Source organism: Triturus cristatus, chromosome 6 (assembly GCF_964204655.1).
Source record: "Triturus cristatus chromosome 6, aTriCri1.1, whole genome shotgun sequence".
NCBI classification, from domain to species: Eukaryota; Metazoa; Chordata; class Amphibia; order Caudata; family Salamandridae; genus Triturus; species Triturus cristatus.
In genome coordinates this window covers 971,645,710-971,673,411 of record NC_140589.1, presented here as the reverse complement: position 1 = coordinate 971,673,411, position 27,702 = coordinate 971,645,710, and the positions used below count along the sequence as shown (strand labels likewise).

General features: G+C 44.1%; 1 protein-coding gene across 1 annotated transcript in view; it reads right to left on the bottom strand.

Annotated features, from left to right (window-relative positions):
- Positions 1-27,702, bottom strand: part of HDDC2 (HD domain containing 2) — a 168,240-nt gene that overhangs the window by 75,057 nt on the left and 65,481 nt on the right. The window contains exon 4 of the mRNA XM_085611687.1: positions 23,582-23,650. Coding sequence (XP_085467813.1) covers positions 23,582-23,650 — 69 coding nt within the window. The remainder of the gene's footprint in view (positions 1-23,581; positions 23,651-27,702) is intronic.

Here is a 27,702-nt window from a genome sequence, read left to right as displayed (position 1 = left end):
CTGCTCATGACGCTTTACGACCTCTTAAATGGTCTTCACATGAATTGCAGATCAGCCTGTGGTTCTTCAAATACAAAGTGCTTAAACAGAGAAGAAGGACCATGGGTGTGTATTTATATACCTGAAGTAAAGTGGCACAAATGAACTTCAGATGAGATCAAATATAATAAGTAAAGACATACAGTAGAGAATTGCAGTACTCTCAGTAAATAGGAATAAACTACCAAACAATTTACATGTCGCAGCTTTCTTTACTGAAACCAAAGCAGAATGAGAAAGTAAACATGACTCCACTGCTGTTAACCCCTTCCATGCTGCGCAAATTCCGCCGCTGTGCTGACGGAATCTTGCGCGGGCGTGGTCATGACGGAACGGTTCCGTCATGAGCACAGCTCAACCGTGGCTCATGACGGAACCGTTCCGTCATGAGCACCGAAGGGGTTAATCTCCCGTGTCCACGCAGGTACCATTACCACAATAACCACAGTGCATTTTTTTTTACATCATTTCGTAACATCTACCCGGACCTTTACCAACAGTGTTAACGGAAGTGGAGCAGTGTTGTTGGAATATATATATATATTTTTTTTTCACTGAAAAAACCATAGGTTTCAGGGGCGTTATAGTTAGTTGGACTTTTCACTCGTACAAAACCATTGAAATTCCCCCGTTATAGTTAGTTCAGCTAACTATAACTCGCGCGCCCGCAATGCACTGCTGATGACGTCACATATTACATCACTCATGACATGGTCAGTGACATCACTCATGACATCTCAAATGACATCACTGATGACATCATTCAGTGAATGTGTGTTTTTCTGAAAATTACATATGTTTTATATATGTATATCTCAAGGTCGATGGAAGAATAAATGGTTATATATGTATCTAAATGGATGATTTTTTAAATTAAAAATTGATTGTATAACTGACTGATTAAGTGTATCTTAGTGAATACATGGCTTAGTGAGTAATGTTTAAATATGTAAATATATGTATCAGTCTCTCACTTTGTGTATAAGTGGCTGCATGGTTTGGTGAGTAGCTACATGAGTGTCTATATAGGTTATTACTTGGTTTTTTGAGTATCAGTATGAGTGAGTGTCTGTATGGTTCGGTGGGGGGTATTACGTAGTGCATAGGTGCATGAATGAGTGACTCACTGTTTGTATGTGTTGAAGACAGCATGTGTGCAGGACTGTATGGGTGGATGAGTGTGTGCATGGGTGTGTTAGTGAGTGAATGACTGTCTCAATAGTGTCTTTATGAGTAACTACATATGTTTTAAAATAGTATATGTGACTATTGGTGTATATAAGTGAGTATATGTGAGAGTGAGAGATTGAAAGAGTTCCTGTATGAATAAGTATGTGTTTTTATAAGTGATTGTTTAAAAGACTAAGTATGTGTAAGTTTCTGTAGAAGTAAGTGTGGTGGTGTGTGTATAACTGTATATTCAAGTAAATGGATGTTTGATTCTTTATTAGCATGAGTGACTATGTGTGTGAGTAACTCTATAGATGAGTGGCGTTGTGTAACAGGATGTATAGGTGTATGAGTACACATGATGAGTGAGTAGATGTATGAGTGACTGTATAGGACTGTTGGTGAATGAGTGGATGTGTATGTGGATCTTAGAATTACTGAATAGGTTGTTGTAACTGATATTGGTATGTCTATTGTTTTGAAAATTTTAGTTTCTATTTTTGAATGTGTGTATCAAAGGTTATATTAGGGGGAGAGGAGGTCTGCCACTCTATCACAAGGATGATGTCATCAGTGATGTCATGAGTGATGTCACTGACCATTTCATGAGTGATGCAATATGTGACGTCATCAGCAGTGCATTGCGGGCGCGCGAGCTATAGTTAGCTGAACTAACTATAACGGGGGAATTTCAATGGTTTTGTATGAGTGAAAAGTCCGGCTAACTATAACACCCCTGAAACCTATGAAGTTTTCAGTGAATTTCTAAGGTTTTTTAAATGCTAATTCCTAACTATAACGTGCCTGAAACCTATGGTTTTTTCAGTGAATTTCAAAGGTTTTTTAAATGCTAATTTCTAACTATGCCTACAGAGATAGGACATGTGAAGAAAGAAGAAAAAACGCACAGAAAGAAAAAAAAGAAATGCAGAAAGAAGCAACAGAAGTCCTCGAAGACGAAGAAAAGTGCAGGAAGAAGGATAACGTGCAGAAAGAACAAACAGAAGAGCAGAAAGAAGGCTTGTTGCACAATCATCCTGTACCCTCAACTTTTTCAGACGGATACTGGTGGTAACTGAGTGTGACTAACCAGTCCTAGAGCCAGTGCTATGTTAAAAGACACTCAGAATACAGTGAAAACACCTACATACACTAGGGAACACTATGCGTTGGCGTCCCCCTGTGATCAGTATGACCTCCTCTGTAAGCCCCTAGTATATAATAGGGCAGGGGATTAAAATTACCTCTTAAAACGCACCACAGGGCGTATTTGCACACGTCACCTCAGGCCCCGTCCCCTCTCTTCCCCACTGTGTAAACACGCCCTGTGGCCGTTTTATGTTGGGAGATTAAGTCCCCTTGAATCCTGAGGGTCCCTAGGGTCCAACTAGACCACTAGGTACCTCCAGTAAGCACCACAGAACTGCGTTGCCGAGAGATGTAAAAAGGGACACGGCCTAGACCACCTCTCTGCAACGCAGCGCAGTGGCGCTTACTGGAAGCACCTGGTGGGCTAGTTGGCCCCCAGGGTCCCTCAGGATTGAAGGGGAATTATTTCCCCAACTTAAAATGCGCCACAGGGCTTGTTTGCACACGTTAACTCAGGCCCCGTCTCCTCCCTTCACCACTGTGTTAACACGCCCTGTGGCCGTTTTTAGGTCTCGGCTGCGAAGGCTGCGCTTGCGCAGTCTAGCTCCGAGATTTAATGACTTGGAGAAGAGGGGCTTGAACCCACCCCTCTTCTCCCCTGTTCTCCATTGGCTGGCCTCTTGAATGCTGGCCAGCCATTGGAGAAGAGGTCAGCCATTCCGATTAGGCCCCGTCCTTTTTGGATCGGGGGGCGTGTTTTTTGCAAGAAGTCTCTTTCTCTCCTCCAGCCAATGGCTGGAGGAGAGAAAAGACAAACACGCCCCCGAATCCGAAAATGCTGCTGCCTTTCTCCGAGGCATTTCTGCTCTGCCTCGGAGAAAGGCGGTGGTGTCTTCCGGTGCCCTCGGCTTGTTCCTCTTTACTTGTTGATAATGGTGCGGGATCTTGCTGCTCTGATACCCCTCCGGTACGTAATTCAATTTCTGCTTCCTTGCGAAGTACCAACTTACAATGTGGGGATGTTGTAGCAGTCGTACCGGTCGGGAAGGTGTAGTAATCCTTCAAGAGAAGAGAGAGTAAACCCAGAGTGCCTCCTACAGTTGGATGCTTGGAATTCCTTATTGGAGTTTCTAAGAAACGAGCCTTTCATTCACTTAGAGGCTGGCAGGCGCTAGCTCAAGAAAACGAGATTTCCACCAGGATGCGCAAAAGGTGGACACCTGCCCCCTACTTACTAGGACCATCCGTGAATTTAGCCTGATGCCCGTTGTTAATTTTTTAACGGATGTAATTTGTCCGTAATGTTAGCACTTCCGGGTTGCATACCAACCAGTTCCATAGCTGATGATATTTTGGAATCCCCAGGAGCGGGAGGTACTACTACTACGTTAAGTGACCGAGGATTGGAGCAGTGGCGGCATCTTAGCCAATCACTGTGAGCTACACAAAATGTCTAAGTGCTGATTGGCTCTTGGGTCTGCACGTGCCTTTATCTTGAGTCCTCAAACTTTATGAAGGCGCCACCTGTTTGGAACGGAGTGAGATTGATTGGAGGTGGACTTCACAACGGACAGTTATTGATCAGGCAATGATATCCTTTCTGGCCCGGTTAGACAAGGCTGCTGCCGCTCTAGGTTCTCCATTGGAAAAAGAGGGGAGGGCGGCAATGCGGAGCCGGGATGATGCAGAGTTGTCAGAGTGAGCCATGGTTGTAAGTAGTCACTCACAGCACCCTCGCCGCTGCAAATTGTATTATTGTTGTTGCAGATTTAGATAGCGTGAACTCGACCCGAAGGTATTGGAGCGCTTTGCACGAGTACCAGTAACGTTACACAAGACACATTCATTTTTTGTAGGAATGGGGAGATTAAGTGATTTGCCCAGAATCACAGGAAGCTGACCCGAGGTCGAAGCTCGAACCTGGTTCCCCGGCTCCAACGTTGGCAGCTCTGGCCCTAGGGTCACAACTTTTGGTTGATGGACAGGTCTGTTTACCACTAAAAGCCAAACCATAGCAGGCTGTTCTGTAGATTCAATCCATGAGGCAGAGATGGGCAGAAATTCAAAATCTTTATTGGCAACCTCCTCCTGAACACATTTTCAAAACGGACTCGGTATATTTTAACATCCTAGGAACTGAAGTGCATTCAACATTCTAAATTCTCCATAGTCCTGTTCTGCCCTCCTACTATACCAGTGCAAATAACGCTCTGCAGCGGAAAACTTCACCCTCTCGCCCATTTGCCCATTTGTGTTTTGCGTTTGTCACTGTCCTTATTTTGTGTGTTCCATATTTCTCCTGTTCCCATACTCCTATCCCACCCTCCTAAAACTAGTTATTTTGTTTTTTTCAAAAGGCGTGCGTTTTGTTGGTGCGTCTTCTACCCGGCTGTCTCGGCTGCGATGACAATAATCTGTTGTTTTTCTGACTATGATGTTGTCTGCACCGTCGTGATTCCAGAGATGCCATTCTATGATTACTATTGATGTGGCACCATCACATAATGCCTATATTACTAGCAGACTTACTAGTTATTCTGTTCCACGAAATCCAGAATCAACAATTTGCGTGCAGTTTCCCATCTTGGGAAAGCTTACTCATTTACTCCTGGTACAGGAAGGAGTAAACGTATTTTAAGGGTGGAAGTGCATAGGAAGAACCGACAAAAAAATTCGGTGGGTTTAGGTGGAAGAAGATTTAAAAAAGTTTGAATGTGAAAATGTATTTTCGCGTCACACTTGTGGACGTCCCGTTGGTGTCTCCGTTCCCCCAGCTGCTGCCATGAATCAGTGTTAATGGCCCATCAGCGGGAGGCGCCGCTTCGCATAATGTGTACAGACGGAAAGCCTCCCTTTGTGTAGGCGAGTGCCAGGGAGCCAGCTTCGCACATACCTGCCAGATGTCCTGTTCAGAGCCTGCTGGGGGTCGGGGTGGGTTGCACCACTTTCTGCCTGGTAACCTTATTTTCATTACTTTCTTTTTGCCGCCCTATTGACCCTTCCCTTTCTCCTTGGAGTACCACAAATGAAAAGCGTGGATTGTAACAACTGTGTGCATCTCACGCCTCTGCATACATTTATGCATGCAAAGGATGTGCATAGAATAATAATAACGAAAATCCCAAAGGTTTGATTACTGTGTCCTTGGTAATGATCAACAAAGCACCGTTAGTAGGCGAGTCTCAATATGATTAATAGGAATAGGAGTCTGATGTCGAGCACAGACGTTTCAGTGATATGGCTTGAGAGAAAGATTGATAGTTGTTTCATGGGTTGTTTTAATGAATTCTATGATTTTGGAAGTCTAGCTATACACACACCTGCAAGATTTTAGCTACACAATGGAGACCAGCGATAGGACGAAAAATATTGCTGTGGTGAGGCTTAGATTTAGCGTTATTGAATAGCCGTAATTAACCTCTTTGAACAATGCCTTGGTCTATAGAAATGTGTATAGACAGAAGAAGTGTTGTCCTAGGGGCAAAGTGAAAGACACGAGATCGAGGCTTGTAAATACAGGCAGCAGAGCACACCACGATGAGAGTGCTGAACAGAGCTCTGGGATAGAGCAGCAGGACTAGGGAGGGAACAGAGGAGTAAACCTGGACGCACGCTCATAGTCCTGAGCAATGCCAATAGCTCTAACTTTAACAATGCCGAGACCATTGCATTGTAAATGGGAGATTAAGTTCATTTGAATCCTGAGGGTCCCTAGGGTCCAACTAGGCCACTAGGTACCTCCAGTAAGCGCCACAGAGCTGCATTGCAGAGAGGTGTAAAAAGTGGCACGGCCTGCACCACCTCTCTGCAACGCAGAGCAGTGGCGCTTACTGGAAGCACCTGGTGGGCTAGTTGGCCCCCAGGGAGCCTCAGGATTGAAAGGGAATGATTTTCCCAACTTAAAACGCGCTACAGGGCGTGTTTGCACTCGTCACCTCAGGCCCCGTCCCCTCCTTTCACCACTGTGTAAACGCGTCCTGTGGCCGTTCTAAGTTCAGAGATTAAGTCCCATTGAATCCTAAGGGTCCCTAGGGTCAAACTAGCCCACTCGGTACCTCCAGTAAGCGCCACAGAGCTGCGTTGCATAGAGGTGTAAAAAGGGGCATGGCCTCAGAACACCTGTCTGCAACGCAGCTCCCTGGCACATACTGGAGATACCTGTTGGGCTAGTTGGCCCTCAGGGACCCTCAGTATTGAATGGGAATTAATTCCCCAACTTACAACTGGCCAGGGGCGTGTTTGCAGAGTGCTGCAAGGAGGGGGCGTGGCCTCCGGCGCGATGCCGGTCTTTTATTTAATTAAGAAGGAGGGCTGTGTGGCCCCCTTTCTTTTTCTAATTTACTGGCCCTGGGGACCCCATCCCCCAGGGCCTGCACCCTAATTTTTTTTGTTGAAAAAAATAAATTTGGCCCTCCCAAGGCCTTAATCGGCCCCGGGGACCCCAACCCCCAGGGCAGGCCTTTGTTTTTTATTATTTTAAAAAAAAATATATTTATAGAAACACCTAGGACATGCTGGACAAACCGTATGTACCTATCACCATGACGATTTGCGTGAAATTCATTAAAAGGCGACTATGCATAGAATGAATCCACATGGAATGTATTTACACCGCTAGTGAAGCTCCGACGTGTCTGACGCCCTACCGTGCCTAATCCCGGCGCCCCCGCCGGTGGGTACTCTCCAAGTAGACACCCTTTTCGTTTATTTATACAAACATGGGTAGCTATTGACGGGCACATTTAATATACACGCACACCAAGCCATTCAAAGGGGATTCGACAAAAATTCGACCAAACTATGCAAGAAACCCCCCTCACGGTTAATAACACACACATCCACCGCCGGATGTGTAATACTTTTTATTTTACTCTCTGGAAAGGAGACAAACCTCACTTGAGAGTCACAGCGTGCTCCTGGCTGAGCCCAATGCTGTGTTACACCCACCAGTGCCCGCCGAGTGCCTCACACCTCTGTGTTGTATTCCACCAGCTAGTGCGTATGCAATGACACTCTCTAGCCCATGTGCACTGTAACACCACCCCGTGAATATGTCATGCTACACTTGCCTTCGCACGGGTTATATTGCCCCATCTAACGTGCCTTCCTCAATGCCTATTTTATAACACACAGCGCTATGCCATACATATTACAATCTGGGATCCATATCTTTGTCACAGTGCATATGCAACGTTACACTCACCAGCACATATTTTATATTACAACTTTAGAGACTAGTTAGGTTACACAACACTGCCCTGTGCATATTACACTCCAAGGCGCATATCGCATAGCACGCGCTAGTGCCTGTGCTATCTCACGCTCTACAATGAATCTGTCATTGCGCACAATGAATTGCATATTATATTTCACGCCCCGGTTCATCTTAGATCACACTTTTTGGTGCAGTTTATACCATATACTATATCTAGTTTTCATTTTCAATCGTGCTCTCAGGACTATGTTCTATATAACATTGCGTCCACCTGCCCTTTTCACGGGCATTACATTTTGCGATGGGGGGTGGAGGGTCAGGGGGTGTTTCTACCAAGTGAGCCCGGAGTCACAGTCACAAACGTCCTCTTCTTCCTGAATAAAAGTGAGATTATGCTGCATACTTATTCATATTTTAAGTAGTTCACACAGACACACATTTTAAAAACAATAAAGTTCCTAATACCCACCTTCTCTGAACAGTTAGCTTGCTGCCCCATCCACCTCCTCCTTATCCTCTGTTGTCTGAATCCATGGACTCGCCTCCTCTCTCCTGCCATGCATGGTCTGATGTGCTGCCACTGCCCTCCATTTAGCATGAGGTACCAGTCCACTCCTCCTGCCCTCCATTGCCCAATTCTATGGCCCATTATTGACCTCCTGCTTAGCCTCTGTGCTTAGCTTGCTGCCCCTATTCTCCTTCCCCCTGCCCTCTGATGTCTTTGTGCATGCCCCTGCTCCATCCTTTTTGCCCACCATGTTCCATGGACCTGCCACTCCTATCTACTCGGAGTGTTCTGTTGAGCTGCCACTCCCCTCCCACCTGCCTAGCATTGTCAGATGACTGTAACCTGTACCTGCCACCTCCACCCTGCCTGTCCACATGCCATGCCCCTATCCCCTTCCTCCTGTCCGCCATGGTCCATTTTACTGCCACACCCTTCTGCCCTCCCTGGTCTGTTGTGCTGCAACTGCTCATTCTGCCTGCCCCGCGCGGTCTGTTGTGAGGCCCCTTCCCCTTAACTCTCTTGTCTGTGCCCAGGTCCTGACCCTCCCTTCTATCCTCCATGGTCCTTTGTGCATGACCCTGCACCCTCCTTCTTGCCCATCATAGCCATTGTGCTGCGACAAACCCTCCCGCTTGCCATGCATGGTCTTCTGTGCTGCCATGGTCCCTCCGACCTTCCCTGTGTGGTCAGCTAGCTGCACCTGACCCCCTCCCACCTTCCCTCCATGGTCTGTGTGTATGCCATCATAGTCTCATTGTGTTGCTCTCCATGGTGTGTCTTGTTTCTAGTGCCCAACCTGCCTGACCTCCATGGTCATCTTGCTGCTCCTGCCCTGCCTCCTTGCCCCCAGCCCTCTGTTTCCATGTGCAGACCCCTATTCCCTCCCTCCTGGCTAGTCTGTTCAATTGTAATGCCCCTGATCCGTCCCTCCTGCCCTTTATGTTCTGTTATGCTAGAGCTTTCTCTCCTGTCTGTCCATTATGGTCAGCTAGCTACCATTGCCTCTTACCCCTCTGTTCTCTGTTGTCCATGTGCATGGTCCTGTCCCCTCCCTATTGCTTTCTATGGATTGTTGTGCTGCACTCCCGTCCCGCATGCGCTGTGTGGTGTATTGTGCTGCTGCAAACCCTGATGCTTGCCCTGTAGGGTCAGTTTGGTGCACCTCTCCATGTCCCTCCTGTCCTCTGTTATCCGAGTCCATGTCCCTACCCCAATTCCTCCTGCCTACCATGATCCAATGTACCATACTTGTGAACATTTTGAACTTGGTAAGAGGGAGATTTTGAAAACAAACTGGGGTATTGATTTTCCCCTTTGAGTTACATTGAAAAAGAGGAGATTGTAGACAGGAGACAGATCAAATAAAGCCCATTTGAGCTTAAATACATTGGACGTTTGCTGGCTGAAACGGGTCTGTTGGCATGTATGGTTGTACTACCACTGCCTCTTCCTTCTGCCCACAATGGTCTATTATATTGCCACAGCCTCTCTTGCCTGTCTTGTATTGTTGGTTTGCTGCCCCTGCCCCCCTTTCCACTGCCCTTCATAGTCTGTTGTGCTGCCACTGCCCTTCCTGCCTGCCCAGTGTAGTCAAATTGTTGCATCTGCACTCTCCTACCGGCCTTCAATTTTCAGAGTCCGTGCCCCTGGCCTCTGCCTCTCAACAGTATCCCAATGAACAACTAGATTGCTAACATTCTATATTTATTACAAAAGTGTGGAACGCCTGACGTCATCTTGATGTAATCAAAACTGTAATACCTAGAGTATTTCCTTTAGAAATTACATATATGAGAGGGTCTTATTTGCATCAAAATTACGGTTAGTGCTCTAAAAAACCAAAATGAGGACATATTTTCTGAGTTTTCAAATAGCGACAAAGAACTTTTAAATTATTTGCAATCTTTATGTTTTTTTATCCAGTTGACCACTTGATTAAATGTTGCACCTAGGGGAGAGGATGTGGTGTTACTTCCAGAGCTGCAGACTTTGCAACTGGGGAACCAGGTTGGAGTTTCTGCTTCAGCTCAACATTCTGTGATTCTGCTCAAATCACTTAATCTCCCCATGTCTACAACCAAAATGAATATGATCTTGTGTGATGTAACCAATGCTCATGTAAAGCACTCCAATACCTGACAAGTCTGCAGTATATAAAACTGCAAATACACAAAAAATAAGTGTTTTGCACACTTCTGTCATTGGGCTACATCTGGGTGATATTTGTGCTGCATTTGGGCTCTTTTGTCTCTGGTGGCCATCTTGGGAGATTTATTTGTTATGAAGTTTCCTAATTTCCTCATTTACTGCAGTGTCCTCAGTAGGAAATGCTTTCAGTTTTTTACTTTGATTCCATCAAGAAGGTATTCAGATATGTCACACATTTGCCATAAATTCTGAATGTTAGCACTCTAGTTGCTCATTAGATCACTGTAGTAAAGCTACTGCTCACCACGGAAGTCTGCGGCTGGTATTAAAAGTGCATGTTTCAGTCTGCATATTGGAATTTTTTTATGAAATAGAAGAGGATTTGAGAAGTCACTCAAAATGTGCCCTAATTTTTCTTTCTTCAGCACTAATCATAAATTCTATGGCAAAATGAACCCCCTCATGTTGTTCCTTTGTAAATTAAATGTTTTAAGTGTTACCACTTTATTCCAATCAAGATGGCTTCAGGCGTGCCATACTTTTGTCATAAGTAAGACTGTTAGCGCTCTAGTTGTTCGTTAGAACACTCTGGGACATTCTATCATTGGGCTATATTTGGGCTACATTTGGGCTCTTTTGTCTCTGGTGGCCATCTTGGGAGATTTATTTGTTATGAAGTTTCCTAATTTCCTCATTTACTGCAGTCTCCTCAGTGGGAATACTTTCAGACTTTCCGTTTTTTATTTTGGTTCCATCAAGAAGGCATTCAGATGTGTCACACATTTGCCATACATTCTGAATGTTAGCACTCTAGTTGCTCATTAGATCACTGTAGTAAAACTACTGCTCACCAGGCAAGTCTGCTGCTGGTATTCAAAGTGCATGTTTCAGTCTGCATGTCAGAATTTTTTTATGAAATAGAAGAGGATTTGAGAAGTCAAAATGTGCCCTAAATTTTCTTTCTGCAGAACTAATCATAATTTCTATGGCAAAATGAACCCCCTCATTTTGTTCCTTTGTAAATTAAATGTTTTAAGTGTTACCACTTTATTCCAATCAAGATGGCTTCAGGTGTGCCATACTTTTGTCATAAGTAAGACTGTTAGCGCTCTAGTTGTTCATTAGAACACTCTGAGAAGCTGCAGTAGAACACAAAGGAATCAACTGACAGTCTCTGCCCTTGTTGGATGTACATGTTTTACTGAGAATATCAGACTTCATTCTCACATGACTGAGAAAGATAATGTGAATTTACAGAAAATATGCTATCAGTTAGCTTATAGATCACCTTCCAAACCTCTGTGGGAAAAGCATGAGAAAATAGTTTTCTCTCAAACATGATTCATGATATCACAGCAGAAGGCTTTTTCACATGGTAAAATCACCTTAGAACACACCACAATTCCTAAAATGAGTAAGGTACCATCAACAAATGATTTATAATGTAACTAAAGTCTTAAAACCTTCTATTAACTGCAATGCTTTTTAATGAGGTGCTATCATGTATATTGGTCCCAAGATGGCTGCCAACACTTCTTGGATGAAGTGCTGACAGCCAATCAGATCTCACGATGAGATGTGTGGTTAGGCTCCGCCCAGATATATATGTGATTTTACTTTTGATTTTCTCAGGAACTACTCAACGGATTTACACCATTTAAGCAAAAGGCACGAGTCTGAACTGAGGACTACCTCTTTGCCAAATTTGGTGTAATTCCGTTCAGCACTTCGGGCTGTAGCTGCGTCAACAGGTCCTATGGGAAAATGCATGAGGAAAACGCGTTTTGGGACCTCCCTTTCGTCTCGGCCCCCGCTTGGCGAATCACCGTGAAATTTTCAAGATAGGAGCGGACCGGAGCTGGCCAAAAGTTTGGAAAATTTCGCGAAGATTCATCAATCGACGCCAACGTTATTCCAAATAAAATGTTGCGGATTTCCTATGGAAAATAGGTCCTAACTATAACTACCTACTGGCGACTGCCAGTAGGTAATATATATATATATCCCCGCCTACTCCTCGAGTATTTCCTGCCACTCCTGAACAAGAGTTGCGTCGTCGTTTTGTGACTCCTCGGGGCGAGTCATGTAAATATTTCTGGAAATGATGACGACGCCGTGTGTGGTTTCTTAAGCGTTTATTCTTCTGGCGCTAATATATATATATATATATATATATATATATATATATATTTGTAGAAAATATCAATTATAATGAATTTAACTTAAATTTTACTTCTAATATCAGTAAAAGCTCGGTGACATTTTTAGATGTTAAAATTTTAGTGTGTAATAATGTATTAACAACTACCCTTTTTAGAAAACCCACCGCTGGAAATACACTGCTACATGCCACAAGTGCACACCCCAAACACCTAATAAATAGTATTCCATAGGTTATGTTATGTTATGTTAATAACTTTTATTAGGCGCACAGCTGCCCCAGCGAAGGGGCGTCCTGGCGCCTGATCAGGTACACAACACAACAGGTCAAAGCTGAGGAGAAGAGAAATCAATTAGCAGAGGCAAACAGGTGGGTTTTAATGGCGCGTCTAAAAAGAGTCAGACTATTTAGGGCGCGAATATGTAAAGGAAGGGAATTCCATAGATCAGCCGCCAGAACACGGAAGGAGCGTCCTCCCATCCTACTCAGCCTGAACCTAGGCTTAATCGCCAGATGGTAAGATTCAGACCTGAGGGACCGCGTGGGGACGTATGAAGAAATAAGGCCCGCCAAAGCAGGGGGAGAGGAAAGCTTCAGAATCTTAAATGTCAGACAGAGAGCCTTAAATTTGAGTCTCTGTCTGACCGGAAGCCAGTGAAGGGAGGTCAGAACAGCAGAGACAGAACATCGTCTCGGAAGGCCAACAATGGCCCGTGCAGCAGCGTTCTGCACCCTCTGAAGCCTAGTAGCCTCAGCCTGGTTGACTCCAAGTAGCAAGGCACTCCCGTAGTCCAGCCGGGAAAGGATAGAGGCCTGAACCACCAGTTGCCGAGTGGGAGGGTCAAAGAATTTGAGGACTGGCCTCAGTCCTCGCAGAATACCAAAGCAGGTAGCTGCTGTCTTCTTTGTATGGCTGGTATAAGAAAGGTTAGAATCCAGCCAAACCCCCAGATTTTTAACTTCGGCCGCTGGGATGGGGGACACCCCCAGTTCGGAAGGCCACCACTGGTCTCCCCAGAGTTCCGCCTGCTTCCCTACAACCAGGACCTCGGTTTTCTTAGCATTGAGCTGTAGGCAGTTGCTACGCATCCAGCTAGCCACAGCTATAAGTCCTGCACGGAACCTGGGCGCAGTCACCTCAGGGTCCCCACTGAGTGTCACCGCCAGCTGCGTGTCGTTGGCATACGATGTCATGGTAAGGCCACATTGCCTAACGACAGCAGCCAGCGGTTTCACATACAAGTTGAACAATGTGGGGCTTAAAGCAGAGCCCTGAGGGACTCCCAGTTCCAAAGAATGGAAAGAGGACTGGCCAGGTGGAATGGCTACTTTGAAAAACCGGTCCGAGAGGAAGGAGCGGAACCACTGAAGAGCCTTCCCCCCAATACCCACTTCCTCCAAGCGCCGCATCAAAATGTCATGAGACACCGTGTCAAACGCGGCGCTCAGGTCTAACAGTAGGAGCGCCGCAGTCTGCCCCGCATCCAGCACTGTCCGCAGATGCTCGGTCATAAAGAGCAAGGCAGTTTCAGTGCTGTGTTGAGCGCGGAATCCATTTTGACTCTCGTCAAGAATGTTATTACGAGAGAGGTGGGCAGACAGGATGGAATTCACGTGTGCCTCAGTGACCTTGGCGGTCCAAGGCAGGAGGGAGATGGGCCGGTAATTCTCCGGGAGCAAGGGGTCAGAGTTGGGTTTCTTCAAAATAGGGCTGACCACAGCTTGCTTCCAGGATGGCGGGACCACGCCCTCACTGAGGGAGAGATTAATCAAGTCCAAAATGGGCTCACGACAGAGAGGCGGGAGACGGGTAAGGAACTCCGGCTTCAGTGGGTCTAAGGGGGAGCCAGATTTAATTTTGAGGCTCAGAGTGTCAAATACCTCGTTAGACATGGACAGAGTTTCGGACACCGAGACCTTCACATCACTAGGAGCATCCCCGGGAACAGATGGTATAAATCCTCTGTAGATTGTCTGCACCTTCTCCACGAAAAAGGATGCCAAACTTTCACAGTGAGAGTCCGTGCAGATTTCTTGCGAGGTGGCCCGTTTCCCCATCAGGTCTTTGAGTACCTTGAAGATTAACTTAGAAGGGTTGGGGCTGTTGGAAAACTCAGCTGCATAATAAGCGGCCCGGGTTTGACAGATAGCTCTGTGATAGGTCTTAAGCTGGGCAAAGGACAGCGATTTTAACGTGGGATCAAAGGATTTTCGCCAGGCCCTCTCAGCTTGCCGGCAGGTTCTCTTGTGCTCGGCAAGAGTCTCATTATACCAAGGGCTACGATTTTTAGCGTGACATTTAGCCCAGCGCAGAGGTATAAGAGAATCGAGGGCAGTAAGGACCCAGTTGCAAAACTGTTCATATCCCTGTTCCACATTCTGCAGTTTGCCTAGGGGTTGTGCCTCCAATATCCTGACAAACTCCTCCAACTTGAGTTTACGCCAATTGCGCTTTAGGATCTGTTTATCCACAGGTTTAAGTTGCGGGTTGTCTAGGGGACATGACACCTTAACCAGCAGATGGTCAGTCCAACCCACCACCATCGGGTCAGATGATCTAGCCCGAACTAAGGTGGTAAAGAAGGGGTCAAGTATATGTCCTCCTATATGGGTGGGGGAGGTGACTAGTTGGTTAAGTTGCATCGCTTCCAGGTCCACTAACAAGGAGCTGATGGATAGAGATGACGTCTGATCAAGATGTATATTTAAGTCACCTACTATGCTAAAGTTAGCACACCTAGGAGCCAGCGAGCTAACCACATCCGCAAGGGCGGCCTTGAAAGCAGTGTCATTCCCAGGTGGACGATAGATAAGCACGCCACTGAAGGTAAATTGATGACTGACCTTTACCTTAAACGAGGCGCTTTCACACATTGGAAGATCCAAAGCCTTCCACTCAGCTGGGAAGCAGGATTTAGTCGCCATGGGTATACCACCTCCCCTAGTCGAGCGGTTCAGAGTAAACACTGTGTAGGTAGAGGGGAAAGCCAGATTTATAATGGCAGTGTCAGCGTCCTGTGACCAAGTTTCGGTAAGAAAAATGATGTCAGGAAGGTCCATATCTATCATGTCCCGTAGTGACTGATGGTGCTTGACCAAAGATCTAACATTCAAGCTCCATATATTGAGTTCCTGCTCGGTGCATTCCGTGTGAGTGCCACGGGCAGTCCCTTCAGCAGGGCGCACCCCAATGGGTGTGGCCAGGGAGAAACAGCCGCAAGAACAATCATAAGGTCCCGAGAGAGGAGGTACAGGGACATGGTTACACGCCAGAAGACTGTCTCTTATGGAAAAGAGATCAGCACGATCGTACCTGAGTGTCGCTATGTTACACATGATGGTGCAATGGCAGGAGGCCAGAGTCCATCCATATGGGGAGATGCTTCGAATCAAGCGCATATGCAGTGACCCAGTTGACATGAAGATTAAACAAATTGAAAGTCAGGTTCGGTTTTTAGACAGAGGATACAGCCCTAGAGGGGTAAAATCAGCCATAACAAAAACACAGCTCAAGCCTAGGGAAGAACTCCTCCAATATAAGAATAAGACGACCACTGGGAAAGTGGAGCCAGTCCGCTTGATTTTTACCTACTCAAAACAGGAGAAGCAATTGAGAAACATTGTTAGACGAAACTGGCACTTTGTTAGAGATGACCCCGTGATAGGTGAACTAATGCCCCTTAATCCAGCCATAGCCTTCCGTAAATCCATCCGTATGGGCAATGTCCTGGCTAAAAATAGCCAGGAGCTCTGCAAGAAGGAGGGCTGGCTTACTGCTAGGAAAGGATTCTATAAATGCACAAGCTGCAGAGCGTGCCAATTTGGTATTAATACCAAAAATTATAGGACATTCTTCTCTAATATTGACAGGGAAATAAAACAACACCTAACATGTAAAACTGAATATTGTGTGTATGTCCTTGAATGTGACTGCCACCTCAAATATGTTGGCAGCACAAAGTTGGCAGTTCACAAGAGAATCCTCCAGCATCTGAGGGCAATAACAAACAAAGATCAGAATTACCCTGTCGCCAGACATTTTGAGACCACACATAACAGTGATCCTCGATTTCTCCATTATTTTGCCATCGAGTCCATCCCTACAACAAAGAGAGGAGGGGACAGGGAGGCAACCCTTCGTAGGCTTGAGACCAACTATATATTAGAATTTAATTGTAAATGGCCAGGTGGCCTAAATACAACGGAAGATTTACATACCCTATTATGAAAATTATTAAGCAATATAGGGTATTTCATAATAGAGAGACATGTGCACACTATGTGGCTGCGATCCTGGGGACACTGTTTTTTATGGTTAATTTTAAGAATTTCATGGGTAGTTTTATCTGTGTGTCTTTTTATTGATTGTTTTAAATATGTCACCCGGCCACTATCATTAAATTGACAACTTTATACTCTAGGATTGTTTACAGTTACACTCTAGTTCCTCAAAAGATGAAAAATATACCTCATATCTCGTACTTCTTAAGTTATTGTTCTCTTCGAACTCATGTCTAAGGCATTTCTGCAATAATGTGTATCTAATGGTTTTATTTGTATTATAGTATATCAAGTTTTTAAGTATTGTGTATACTCAAACGATATGACTATAGCACTTTAGTTGGTGAGCACTTAATATTTTATGTACATTGTGCAACATATCAATTTATGAGAAATTTAAACGTACTGAAGATACTCGTATCATTTATTATTCTAATTACACATTATAGAGATATACATATTTATATGTGAAGTATACAAGGCATTTATGCCTTTATCTTATGTGTCAAAATACCTCAACAAATGGGGATTTTTGCAATATGAGTGCAAACCTAAAAGTCTGTTTGCAAAATAATGATTGTAAATTTGCGTTTATTTGCACTCATGAAATCACAGTATGTTGTCTATGTCTATTGCTTATGGCTGCACTTGCACATTAAAAACGGGTTACTCTGTGACGCATGATCAGGTGATCAAGGCCGCTTGGACGGCCGAAACGCGTCCTGACATAAGAGGAGATTAAATAAAAATAATGCTGCAAAAGTCGGTCTACACTGGTGATTTCCGCGCGCAAGCGGGAGTATATCGCGAGTTGCTGTGATATATATATATATATATATATCCATAAAACCTCCTAACTTTGACGAAGCAGATTATATATATATATATATATATATATATATATATATATATATATATATATACATACATATACACGAACCTCCTTCTTGCGAATGAGTAGAGACCACACCGGGGAACATTAAGAGAGCAGCTTTATTCCTTTGTGGGGCGAATGCATTTCGGCTGCACATCAGCCTTTGTCAGCGCCATAATGTCCAGGAGGCTTTCACTTCACGATCCTGAGTCCTGCTGCCCTCTTATTGGCTGAGGGCCCGCTCCGCCCCCTGTAGTCAACTGCTCACCTGTTGTCAGTTCAAATGGTGTTGAAGAACTGCAGTACCCAGAAAGCAATGTAAAGAATCCAGGTAGGTAATGCATAAGGGGTGTAACGCCTGGTGGATGAGCGGAATGGCAGAACCGTTCGTTTTAAAACCAATTTCCTGCTTGCAAAGGAACATATATATATATATATATATTCACTGAAAAAACCATAGGTTTCACACAAGTTATAGTTTTTTTTTTTTTTAAAGTTTTTATTGAAATTAGACAAATCAAATAATACAGAGTTTGCGGCTGTGCGATCCACAAATAACAAATCAGTAGCAACATTGTGACATTTCCGGTCCTTAGATAAACAATACCACATCATGAATGCAACCGACAACAAGACCCCATCTACCAATCCATCATCAACACTTGCCCGAACCTGAACCAGGGGGATCCCTGACCCGTGAGCTGTCTCCAGGGTACTAAAGACGTCCCCCTCCCCTGCCCTCATTTCTAACATGGGAAAACGCCACGCGGTGTACAGTACCTGACCCCAGGAGCTTAATATCCCTGCGTCGACACCCCAGCAGGACCCCTACATCTGCGTAATAGTGGGTTGGTGCGACCTACCCCACTCCAGTGGGAGCTATTCCGGGATTCGGGGATGGCGGGGTCGAGCCAGGCAAGCCTGCAATGTATGTTTTATAAGGGCCCCAGATGTCCCTAGGACGCGCTATCGTTGGGAGGAGACTAGAGTAGATCTCGCTATTCGTGCTGCAGAAAGCCATGGCTGTAAGCCATGTCTTGGACGTGGGAGCTGTCTTCCTCCCCCAGTGCTTTGCTATCTCCCGCTTGGCCAGAAGAAACCCCAGAGAGGCCAGTTTACGGACATTCTTTGGGAACACACAAGTTATAGTTAGCTGTACATTTCACTCGTAAAAAACCAATGAAATTCCACGTTATAGTTAGTGCAGGCAACTATAACTCACGCGACCGCAATCCTCTGCTGATGCTAATACTGTATTTAGACACTTATTTGCCCATGTCTTCTTCCATTAAATTTTAGCTATACATATATTACAAATATTTTTTTTTCATAAAGACACATATGTCATCAGCAGAGGATTGCGGTCGCGTGAGTTATAGTTGCCTGCACTAACTATAACGTGGAATTTCATTGGTTTTTTACGAGTGAAATGTACAGCTAACTATAACTTGTGTGAAACCTATGGTTTTTTCAGTGAATTTGCAAGGTTTTTTAAATGCTAATTCCTAACTATAACGTGTGAAACCTATGGTTTTTTCAGTGAATTTGTACGTTTTTTTTAAATGCTAAGTTACTTTACGCCGTTCGTGCCGTGCGCGCCAACTTCACACAGTTCGTTCCATGCGCGCACTTTACGCAGTTAGTGCCGTGCGCGCACCGCGTGCCCACGTTACGCTGGATGGGCCATGTACGCACGATGCGCTTCGCGCACCGTCCGCACACGGAGGACATATTATGCGCAGCGATGTGAAAGGGTAGCTATTACATGTTCTTGCGACCGCCAGTAGGTAATATATATATATATATTACTAACTTACTGGCAGTCACAAGTAGACAGCTATAGCTAGGTTCTACTAACCACAGGAAAAGCGTTTTATGTTTTAAAAAAAAAAAAATGATTGAAGAAGAGGCATGTAAACAATCAGAGCACATTGCCCAGAAGATCCGCAGACCACATTGATACGGCATTAATAGCTCATAGCACAGTACATTATAAAGTGTCGTCAGAAGTCACATACTATACAACTTCAGCAGCACCCTCACCCCTGCTCCCAGGTGGTTCACATATATGCCCTCGAAAAGTGTTCCACGACCCCCCTATTTCTGACCATTTCGTCGGGCACCCCCTAGAGGTATAAATAGGAACTTCCGTTACCATGCACCAGTCCATGTCCTTAGCCCACTCAACAGCGTTTTATGTTTTGCTAACTGAGGCGCCGATTGAAGAATCTTCATGAAATTTTCAAACCTAGTTTGCCACTTACTTCAGCTGCTGTCTGGAAAGTTTTTTCCCATCCAATTTCCCATAGGTATTTTGAGCACGACCACAGGCCGAACCACTGAACAGAATTACATCACATTTGGCAGAAAGCGAGCTCTTGGTCCAGAAAGAGCCCTTTTTATAATTTGGTGTAAATCCGTTCAGATGGTTTTGCAGTTATTAAAGAAAAAAGATTTATAGATATTTAGCAAAGCGAATCCTCCGTGAATCCAACAGATCTATTGGTGAGATTGGATTGGCTGCTAACACTTCAACTAGGACATGTTGGCAGCTATCTTGGAAGTCGCCCAACTGCCAAGAAAAGAAAAAAAAACATACGGGGGCAACAGTAGGAATACCCTGACCCTAGGCCTGGTGGTGGGGTTCCACAAACTTGGGAAAAAAAATATTACTTTTTTTGCCTCCCAGGTGGGCCCGGTCCGAAGGGAATTTATTTATTTATAGGCCCCCTCCCCAAGCCGATTACGGACCGGAAACCCCGTCCCCCTGGCGCATATATAAATGCCTCGACCAAATTAAAAAATTGGAAGGAGCCGCATGACCCCCCCTCCCGGGATTGATTTAAGCCCCAAGAACCTAAACCCCCCTGGGGTACTGACGTACACAGAAAAGGGTGGGGGGCCACGCAGCCCCTCTCCCGGAGTCAATAATGGCCCTGGGGACCGCAGGGCTGGCTCCAGCTATGTTTACCTGCCCGCCCTGAAGCCAAGAGAGACCAAAACAGTAAGTCTGCTCCTAGTGGGTGAGAGCATAAAAAGTGTGCCTACCTGCTGGGAGCTGACTTTTCATGTTTCCCTGCTTGCTTAAACAAATGAACGAATTGCTCCTACCCAGTGAGCAGCATTTTTAGCTGCTCACTGCAGGAGCGAGCAAAGCCAGCTACCACGGAAGCGGGAGTCCGATGGGGCTGAGGGGGCGTTGGGGGTCCCCCGCGGCTCCCAAAAATCGCAGAGTGGGTTGCCTTGAGTAGGCTCCAGGACACCCACCCTTTGTTGGCCAGGCCCGGGGATGTGATCCTCAAGGCCAAAATCGGACCACGGAGGGGGGCTGCATGCCCAACTCCTACTTCACAATGTGACCGGGCCCCAGGAGATGGGGTTTCCGGGGCCAATATTGGCCTTGAGAGGGTGGCAGCATTCCCCATCCCCGATTAAAATATAACAAGGCCCAGGACATGGGATACCCGGGGCCAAAATCAGCCCAGGAACGGCGACTGAGTGCCCTCTCCCCCATTAATGACACGATGGACCATAGGAGATGGGTGCCACATACTCTCCTTCCCTAAAAAAAAGTGCGGAAATCCCTGGGGCATGGGGTCTCCACAACCGAAATAGGCCCGTGGAGGGGGGTGCATGCCGCCCTCCCAGGCTGGCTGCCTTTGACATTTGGTAATTAAATATTACTTTATTAAAAAAAAACAAAAAAAATAGAAATTCACTGAAAAACCCAAAGCTTACAGGAACGTTATAGTTAGGAAAAAGAATTAAAACAATAACACATTCGATATTCACTAAAAAACAAAAGGTTACCAAAAGAGAACTGCAAAGACTCAAATACTTTAAAAAAAAAAAAAAAGGTTTCTATCCTCTCAAAGCCAGAATAATGAGCGAAGATAGTCAGTGGGTGCATTGGAGGCGGGGCATGAAGAATAGTGCTTTTGATTTTGGGCTTTACAATTTCTTTCATGCTGTGTAAGAAGTGCATCGGAAGATGAGGCTAAGACAGAAGAACAACACTCCAATAAACAAACAAATCTTTGCTACATTTAGGATTCCTGGGTTTGTCATGAATTTATAGTTAGCAATGAGCATTACCAATGCCACCTTCTGTGTAAGGGATTATGCTGTGGTCTGATGCAATGCGGTCTCAAAGCCAGTTATGTTAATCTTAATTGACAGCAACAAGGACTGAAGGCAATGTTTTGTAAAACAGTGAAATGTCTGCAAAACAGCATTTTCATGAAGTCCTCTTGATATTTTAGAGGGAGGTATTGTTCTACAAGATTTGAAGCCTACACATCAGAAGTACTACACCAACTTTCCAGCACTGATAATTTCACAAGGCTCCACTGAGTTATATCTCTAAAGAGATTCAAACTGAGAGAGTACAACTCACAGACCAGGCTAAGAAAGAAGGCTAGCTAAGAAGCAATGAGTTTTTATATCGAAATGTAAAACATTCCCATACTCCATTTTTCTGACTCTGAATCTAAATCACTATTAGCTACAAAGGACAAAGAATCCCTTTACACCGATATTCCCCCAAGTAGAGGGGATCAATGCCATACCTAATGTCCTGAATAATAGAGGAAGATTGCACCAGGTATTTACATCCTTCATAATATCTTATTTCAATCTAGCACTTAGAGACAACTTTTTCCTTCAGGTCAGGGGCGCATCCATGGGGGCTGTTTTTGCTCCAAATTTCGCAATCTTATAAAAAGACGGTCTAGAACAGAGAATCCTCTTCAACAGTACTAACCCCTTTAGAGAGCATACTGTCCTATGTAAACAACATATTCACAATACCTTCTTGATCTGGGAGGGTGACTCATCATCAAATTATTCCAGAAATTATTATATCGTGGCTACCTCAGACGCCTGATCAGACGATCAGACAAAACAGCCTGTTATTGCCCCACGTGAGACCCTGTTAGAACCATGCAATGTATCTAAATAAGAACATCCGGTATGTGTAACAAATCTTTTCTCATAGCTCTAATTTCATTGCTAGGTGTATCAGGAAACACTGGCATTTCTTAACAGCTGGGGGCCTTGCATTTGAGACTCCTATGTTCACCTACAAATGGGGCAGGAATTTAAACGATCACCTCTTCCAACACCTGAACAATTTCTCACCTTTACGGACCACTGTGGTCTTCCCTCCACAGTGTGTCATTAGAAATGTGGACAGTATCGCATGTGGCCATTTTCAATTGAAACTAAGAAAGCCAATTGCACATAACTATATCACTCAAATCATTTTCTAACTGTACTCCCAGCAAAAATATTTAAGCCATATTCTGCCCCTGCAACATACTGTACATGGTGGTTAAACAACTCAGAAAGTCGAAATACAGATTAGCCAGCTTAGGAGCCGACTCAGAAGCAGGGTCCTCACTGGGTCATTAGTTGCATGGACACTCTGAGGATAATAGAAGATGGCAGGTTACACACACCAATACAAGCCCTGAACATGGTGGCAACGTGGAACAGCTATTGAACAAAGAAGAACTCAAGTGGATAATAAGAACAGACACTATGAAGTTAGGATTGAACCACCAAGAAGACTGGACATCACTTGTATAAGGACTAATGTGCGGACGCTCATCCTTGGCTATACAACCCATGTGCCTCTGTGTATAATTTTCTGGACTTTGCTAGCTCAAGGCCACTGATTAAAAAGCTTAAATTACAAAGGAGCAGAAGGTTTAAAATACTTTGCAGCTCCGAGGTTTCTCAGGCTTTGTTTCCAAACACTGCTCTGAGCTAGGAAAGAGGCCAACTATACATGTGTTTACAGCCACTGCTTTTCCACTGTCTTCAATGGAGTTCTCAACAGACCAATGGTCTAATATTTCTTATATTTCTTATACTTGGTCTTTGTGCTAGCTATAATACGTTTGGATAAAATCAATGTCTTCTTAAAGCAATACAGAATATAAAAGCAGTACTGTTGTTTACACTTAGATTGGTGTATGGAGAAATTAATAATCATTTTGACACCAATAAAGACACAATGAGCCAATTACAACCACGTGTACACAGCAGTGCATATGAAGAAAAAATAAAATCCACGTGAGAATAATTTCTTACTTGCCAGAGTTCATAAATCTCCTTCTTCATGTCTTCCGATAACAACTTCGTCAACTGCTTCATGGCCTCCTAGAAAAAGACACTAACATGATCATCTTAAAATTACTTCATTATTTAATTTTCATTTTTTTCAGACTCCTTTTGATGAACAATGAAAATGAAGCACCATGTCTAGTACCACCACCAGGAGGTAGAAAACATCCTTAAGCTCCTTTCTCCAAAGAAGGAATAAAGCTATAAACCAGATAAATGTTGCAAATGTATTTCATATGAAAGATATTTGTATGATATCCATGTACATATTCCTGCAGTCGTAAATAAAACAATTTGTTTGATACAAAATCCACTGGTCAGAATCATACTTTAAACATACTTTCACAATATAGCAATCAGGGTTCATCATGAGTCAATTATGCCAAAACCATAATCATGCCATTTTATAAAATCACTAATAGACCAGGCATGGAGTTAATGTTACCCTTCTGCTTGTGCATGAACATTCTCATACAAGGATGATATTTAACCTCTTGGCTTCTGGGCCTTCCTCATCATTACCCCACCCCCACTGCAGAGCCCTCTTTTGGCTATTTGGGGTATATCGCATTTAGGGCTCCATAACTTTTTTCCACATAAGGTATCCACGCCAAATGTGTGTCCTTTTTTTCCCCAACATCCTAGGATTCTGAAAGTACCCAACCATAGGCAAAATATAGCTAAATTCAGAGTTTGGGGGGGGGGAAATGAGAAAAAAGAGCTCTTGATAAAAGTGTCTGTTTTTTTTATCTAAAAATGGCATCAACTTACAGTTTGCTGTACTAAAGTCACTATCTTCCCTGTATTCAGGAACATGCAGAACTGAACAAAAAACATGTTTTTTTACCACAGTTTTGGCGTTTTTTACAGAGGTAGCCTATTTTTCCTGTTTTTTGTGCTCTCAACCTACTTGAAGTTTGTGGTGGAGACCGGTGTGAACGCGATGGATGAACCAGAAAAGCTATAGATTTCAGAAAAGTAGTTAAAACTCCAAATTCAGCAAGGGGTCAGCTGTGTAGGTCCCTCAAGGTTTTCCCAAAGAAACTAACTGTTGAAATAAAGAAATACTGAAAAAGAGTAGGAAAACAACCATTTGGACAATGTTTTCTTTTTTAACTTTTTGTCTCACTGGCGATTTACAAAAGCAATATGAAATTATATCCACTAGACCCTTTTGGTTCCAGTGATATCTAGGGATTGTAGAACCCAAGGTACCCAGAGCCAACATTTGAGCTGCACCGTACAATATTTTTCATTCTTTTACAAGTATAGACAAATTAATATGACAAAATATGTAGAGTGAAAATGGGTATCAAGGAAAACTATATATGGGCCCAAGATATGGAGTTTAAGAATAGTGGTTATTTGTACATCTCTGAATTTGTGGGTATCCGTACTAGCATATGCTGTAGGGAGTCTTCTTTATTACACACTGGCTTACAAATGGAAAATGCAGTGAAAGCCAATTGGTAATAACAAATATCCTACTATTCCCACAAGTATTCTGGTAAAAATGGTATCTCACTTATGTGGGTAGGCCTACTGCTCACGACAGGAAATTGCACAAAACACATGGATATAGCACATTTTTCCACTAAAAACTAAACAGTTCTTTGCAAAGTGGGTAACTGTGCATTTTGGGCCCTAGATCAGTTGACACATATGGGAAACCTAGCAAACCTGTACATTTTTGATAACTAGATACCTAGGGGAATCCAAGATGGGGTGACTGGTTTGGCTCTCAGCAGGCTGTTTTAGCCAGAATCCCTTTCACATCTCAAACTTTGACTTAAAAAAACACATTTGCCTCACATTTCTGTGATGGAAAGTTCTGGAATCTGCAGGCAGCCACAAACTTCCTTCCATGTAGCATTCCCTCAAGTCTTCTGATAAAAATGGTACCTCCCTTGTGTTGATAGGCCCGTAGCAGGAAACGGGGAAAAAGGCAACATGGATTCATCACATCTTTTCAATCAAAACTGACCTGTTTTTTGCAAAGCAGGTAGCTGTGGATTTTGGGACCAACCTCAGCTGGCACCTACGGAAACCTAGCAAACCTGTAAAAAAATAAAATTGGACCCCAAGGGGAATCCAGGATAGGGTGACCTGAGGGGATCCCATGTTTTTTTTACCCACAATGCCCTACAAACCTAAAAATTTGCCTGACATCACACATTTTCCTTACATTCCTGCGATGAAAACTTTTGGAATCTACAATATTCCTGTCACCCAGCATTGCCCCACCAGTTCTGATAAAAACGCTGTCCCACTTGTGTGGCTGGGCCTAGTGCCCATGATCGGAACGGATCAAAACATGGACAACTGGAGACCTTGCGTGACCCATCTCAATATTTTATTAAAAATATATAGATTTAGCCCCCACCCGTATATTTTTTATTTTATAAAATAAAGAGGCGTTCCACCTCTCCCTGGGGTCTAGTGGGTGGACCTCTGCTTGGGGATCACCCTCCTGTAGAACTCCTCAAGCCACTCAGATATTACCCTTTCCAATGATACCTCTCCTGGTAGAATCAGTGCTCGGGGCTGAAATAGGAGTAAAATGAGCCCATCAGTTAGTTTTAGTTTCACTTTTATTGTAATGATATCAGCGCGCCCTACATGCCAATAGTCATTACAGCATAAAAACGCAAAACAAACAAAACAATTCAGACTGTTTAGGAAGATCTTCCCAAGGAGCCTGATGTTAAAATAAATGAAAGACACCCCCTGGTACAGTGCACAAGAGAGGCCTTTATTTACATCACCTGTGTCGTCCGACACATGCACTGGTGTGGTAGTGCATGTGTTGGCCATTGGCACCCCCACTTAACAGGTTTAATGATTCCTGACATTGCAGCTATTATGAGCATATCTTAATAGTAGAGATGCAGGACCAACATATTGGACTCTAAAAAAAATTCCAAGTAATTTAGGAAGGCTTAGCATCAGAATATTTTTCCAGGATGAGCAACTATCAATCAATTAATCAGGATTTATAAAGCGTGGCCGATCAACCGATAGAGTATCCAGTTGCTTGCAGGCCCCGGAGGCTTATTTGAGCAGCCAAGTATTGCAGGCCATTCGGAATCCCGGACGTGAGGTGATGGTCCGGACATGTGTGGGGAGGTTGTTGCAGGTCTTTGCTGTGATGTAGGGAAGGAGCATCCTCTACTTCTGCTTCGGTAGATGCGGGGAGTATGGGCAAGTGAAAGGGAGGCAGAGTGTAGTCTTCTTGTTGTTGGTGGAAGTTCAGACGGTGGTTATTGTAGGCAGGGCATTGGTTGTGTAGAGCCTTCTGTTGGTGGGCCAGTAAATATAATACTGTTGCTTTGAATAAAGATGCTGTAATGAAATATAAATATTGAAGATGCTTCCTTTGATTTGGAAATCCACAGCTATTCAGGGAATTTGAATAAACTTACATTTGGCCCAGCTGCCTTTCCACCTTGCCCTCAATGCTTTCCCCGTCTCCCAATTCCTCCACAAACTCCAACAATAACCATGATTACTCTTCCTGCATCAGTGGCAAATCTAGCGCTCGGTCCCCTTCACAATGTCTCTTGCTTGCTAATCCTTTCTAGTGCAAGGGGTTTGACCCATTCTTAAATACTGCTATTTCATCATCCAGTTACACAGACTGGTTTCTGAAGGCTAGAACTCAAGCAGACTTTTGCACTACATACACATATAATGTATATGATTATCCACACAAACTTCAGCTGTTACGAGAGATTAAAAAAGCAACCAATATTGGGTACATTTAAAGACACATTCTTATGCATAGATTTTTTATATTTATGTGCAGATCTAGCCCTATCTAATTGACCATGAAGGGCCTGATTTAGATCTTGGCGGAAGGGTTACTCCAACACAATGGTGACGGATATCCTGTCTGCCGAAATATAAATCCCATTATATCTTATGGGATTTATATTTCGGGCGGACGGGATATCCGTCACCGGGGTGAATAAGTAGCCCATCCACCAAGATCTAAATCGGGCCCGTAGTAATCTCTTACAACTATGATTATCAACATTCTCAGGTTCCAAGTTTGTTAATTTTATTTAGGTAGTGCAGGGTTTAATATT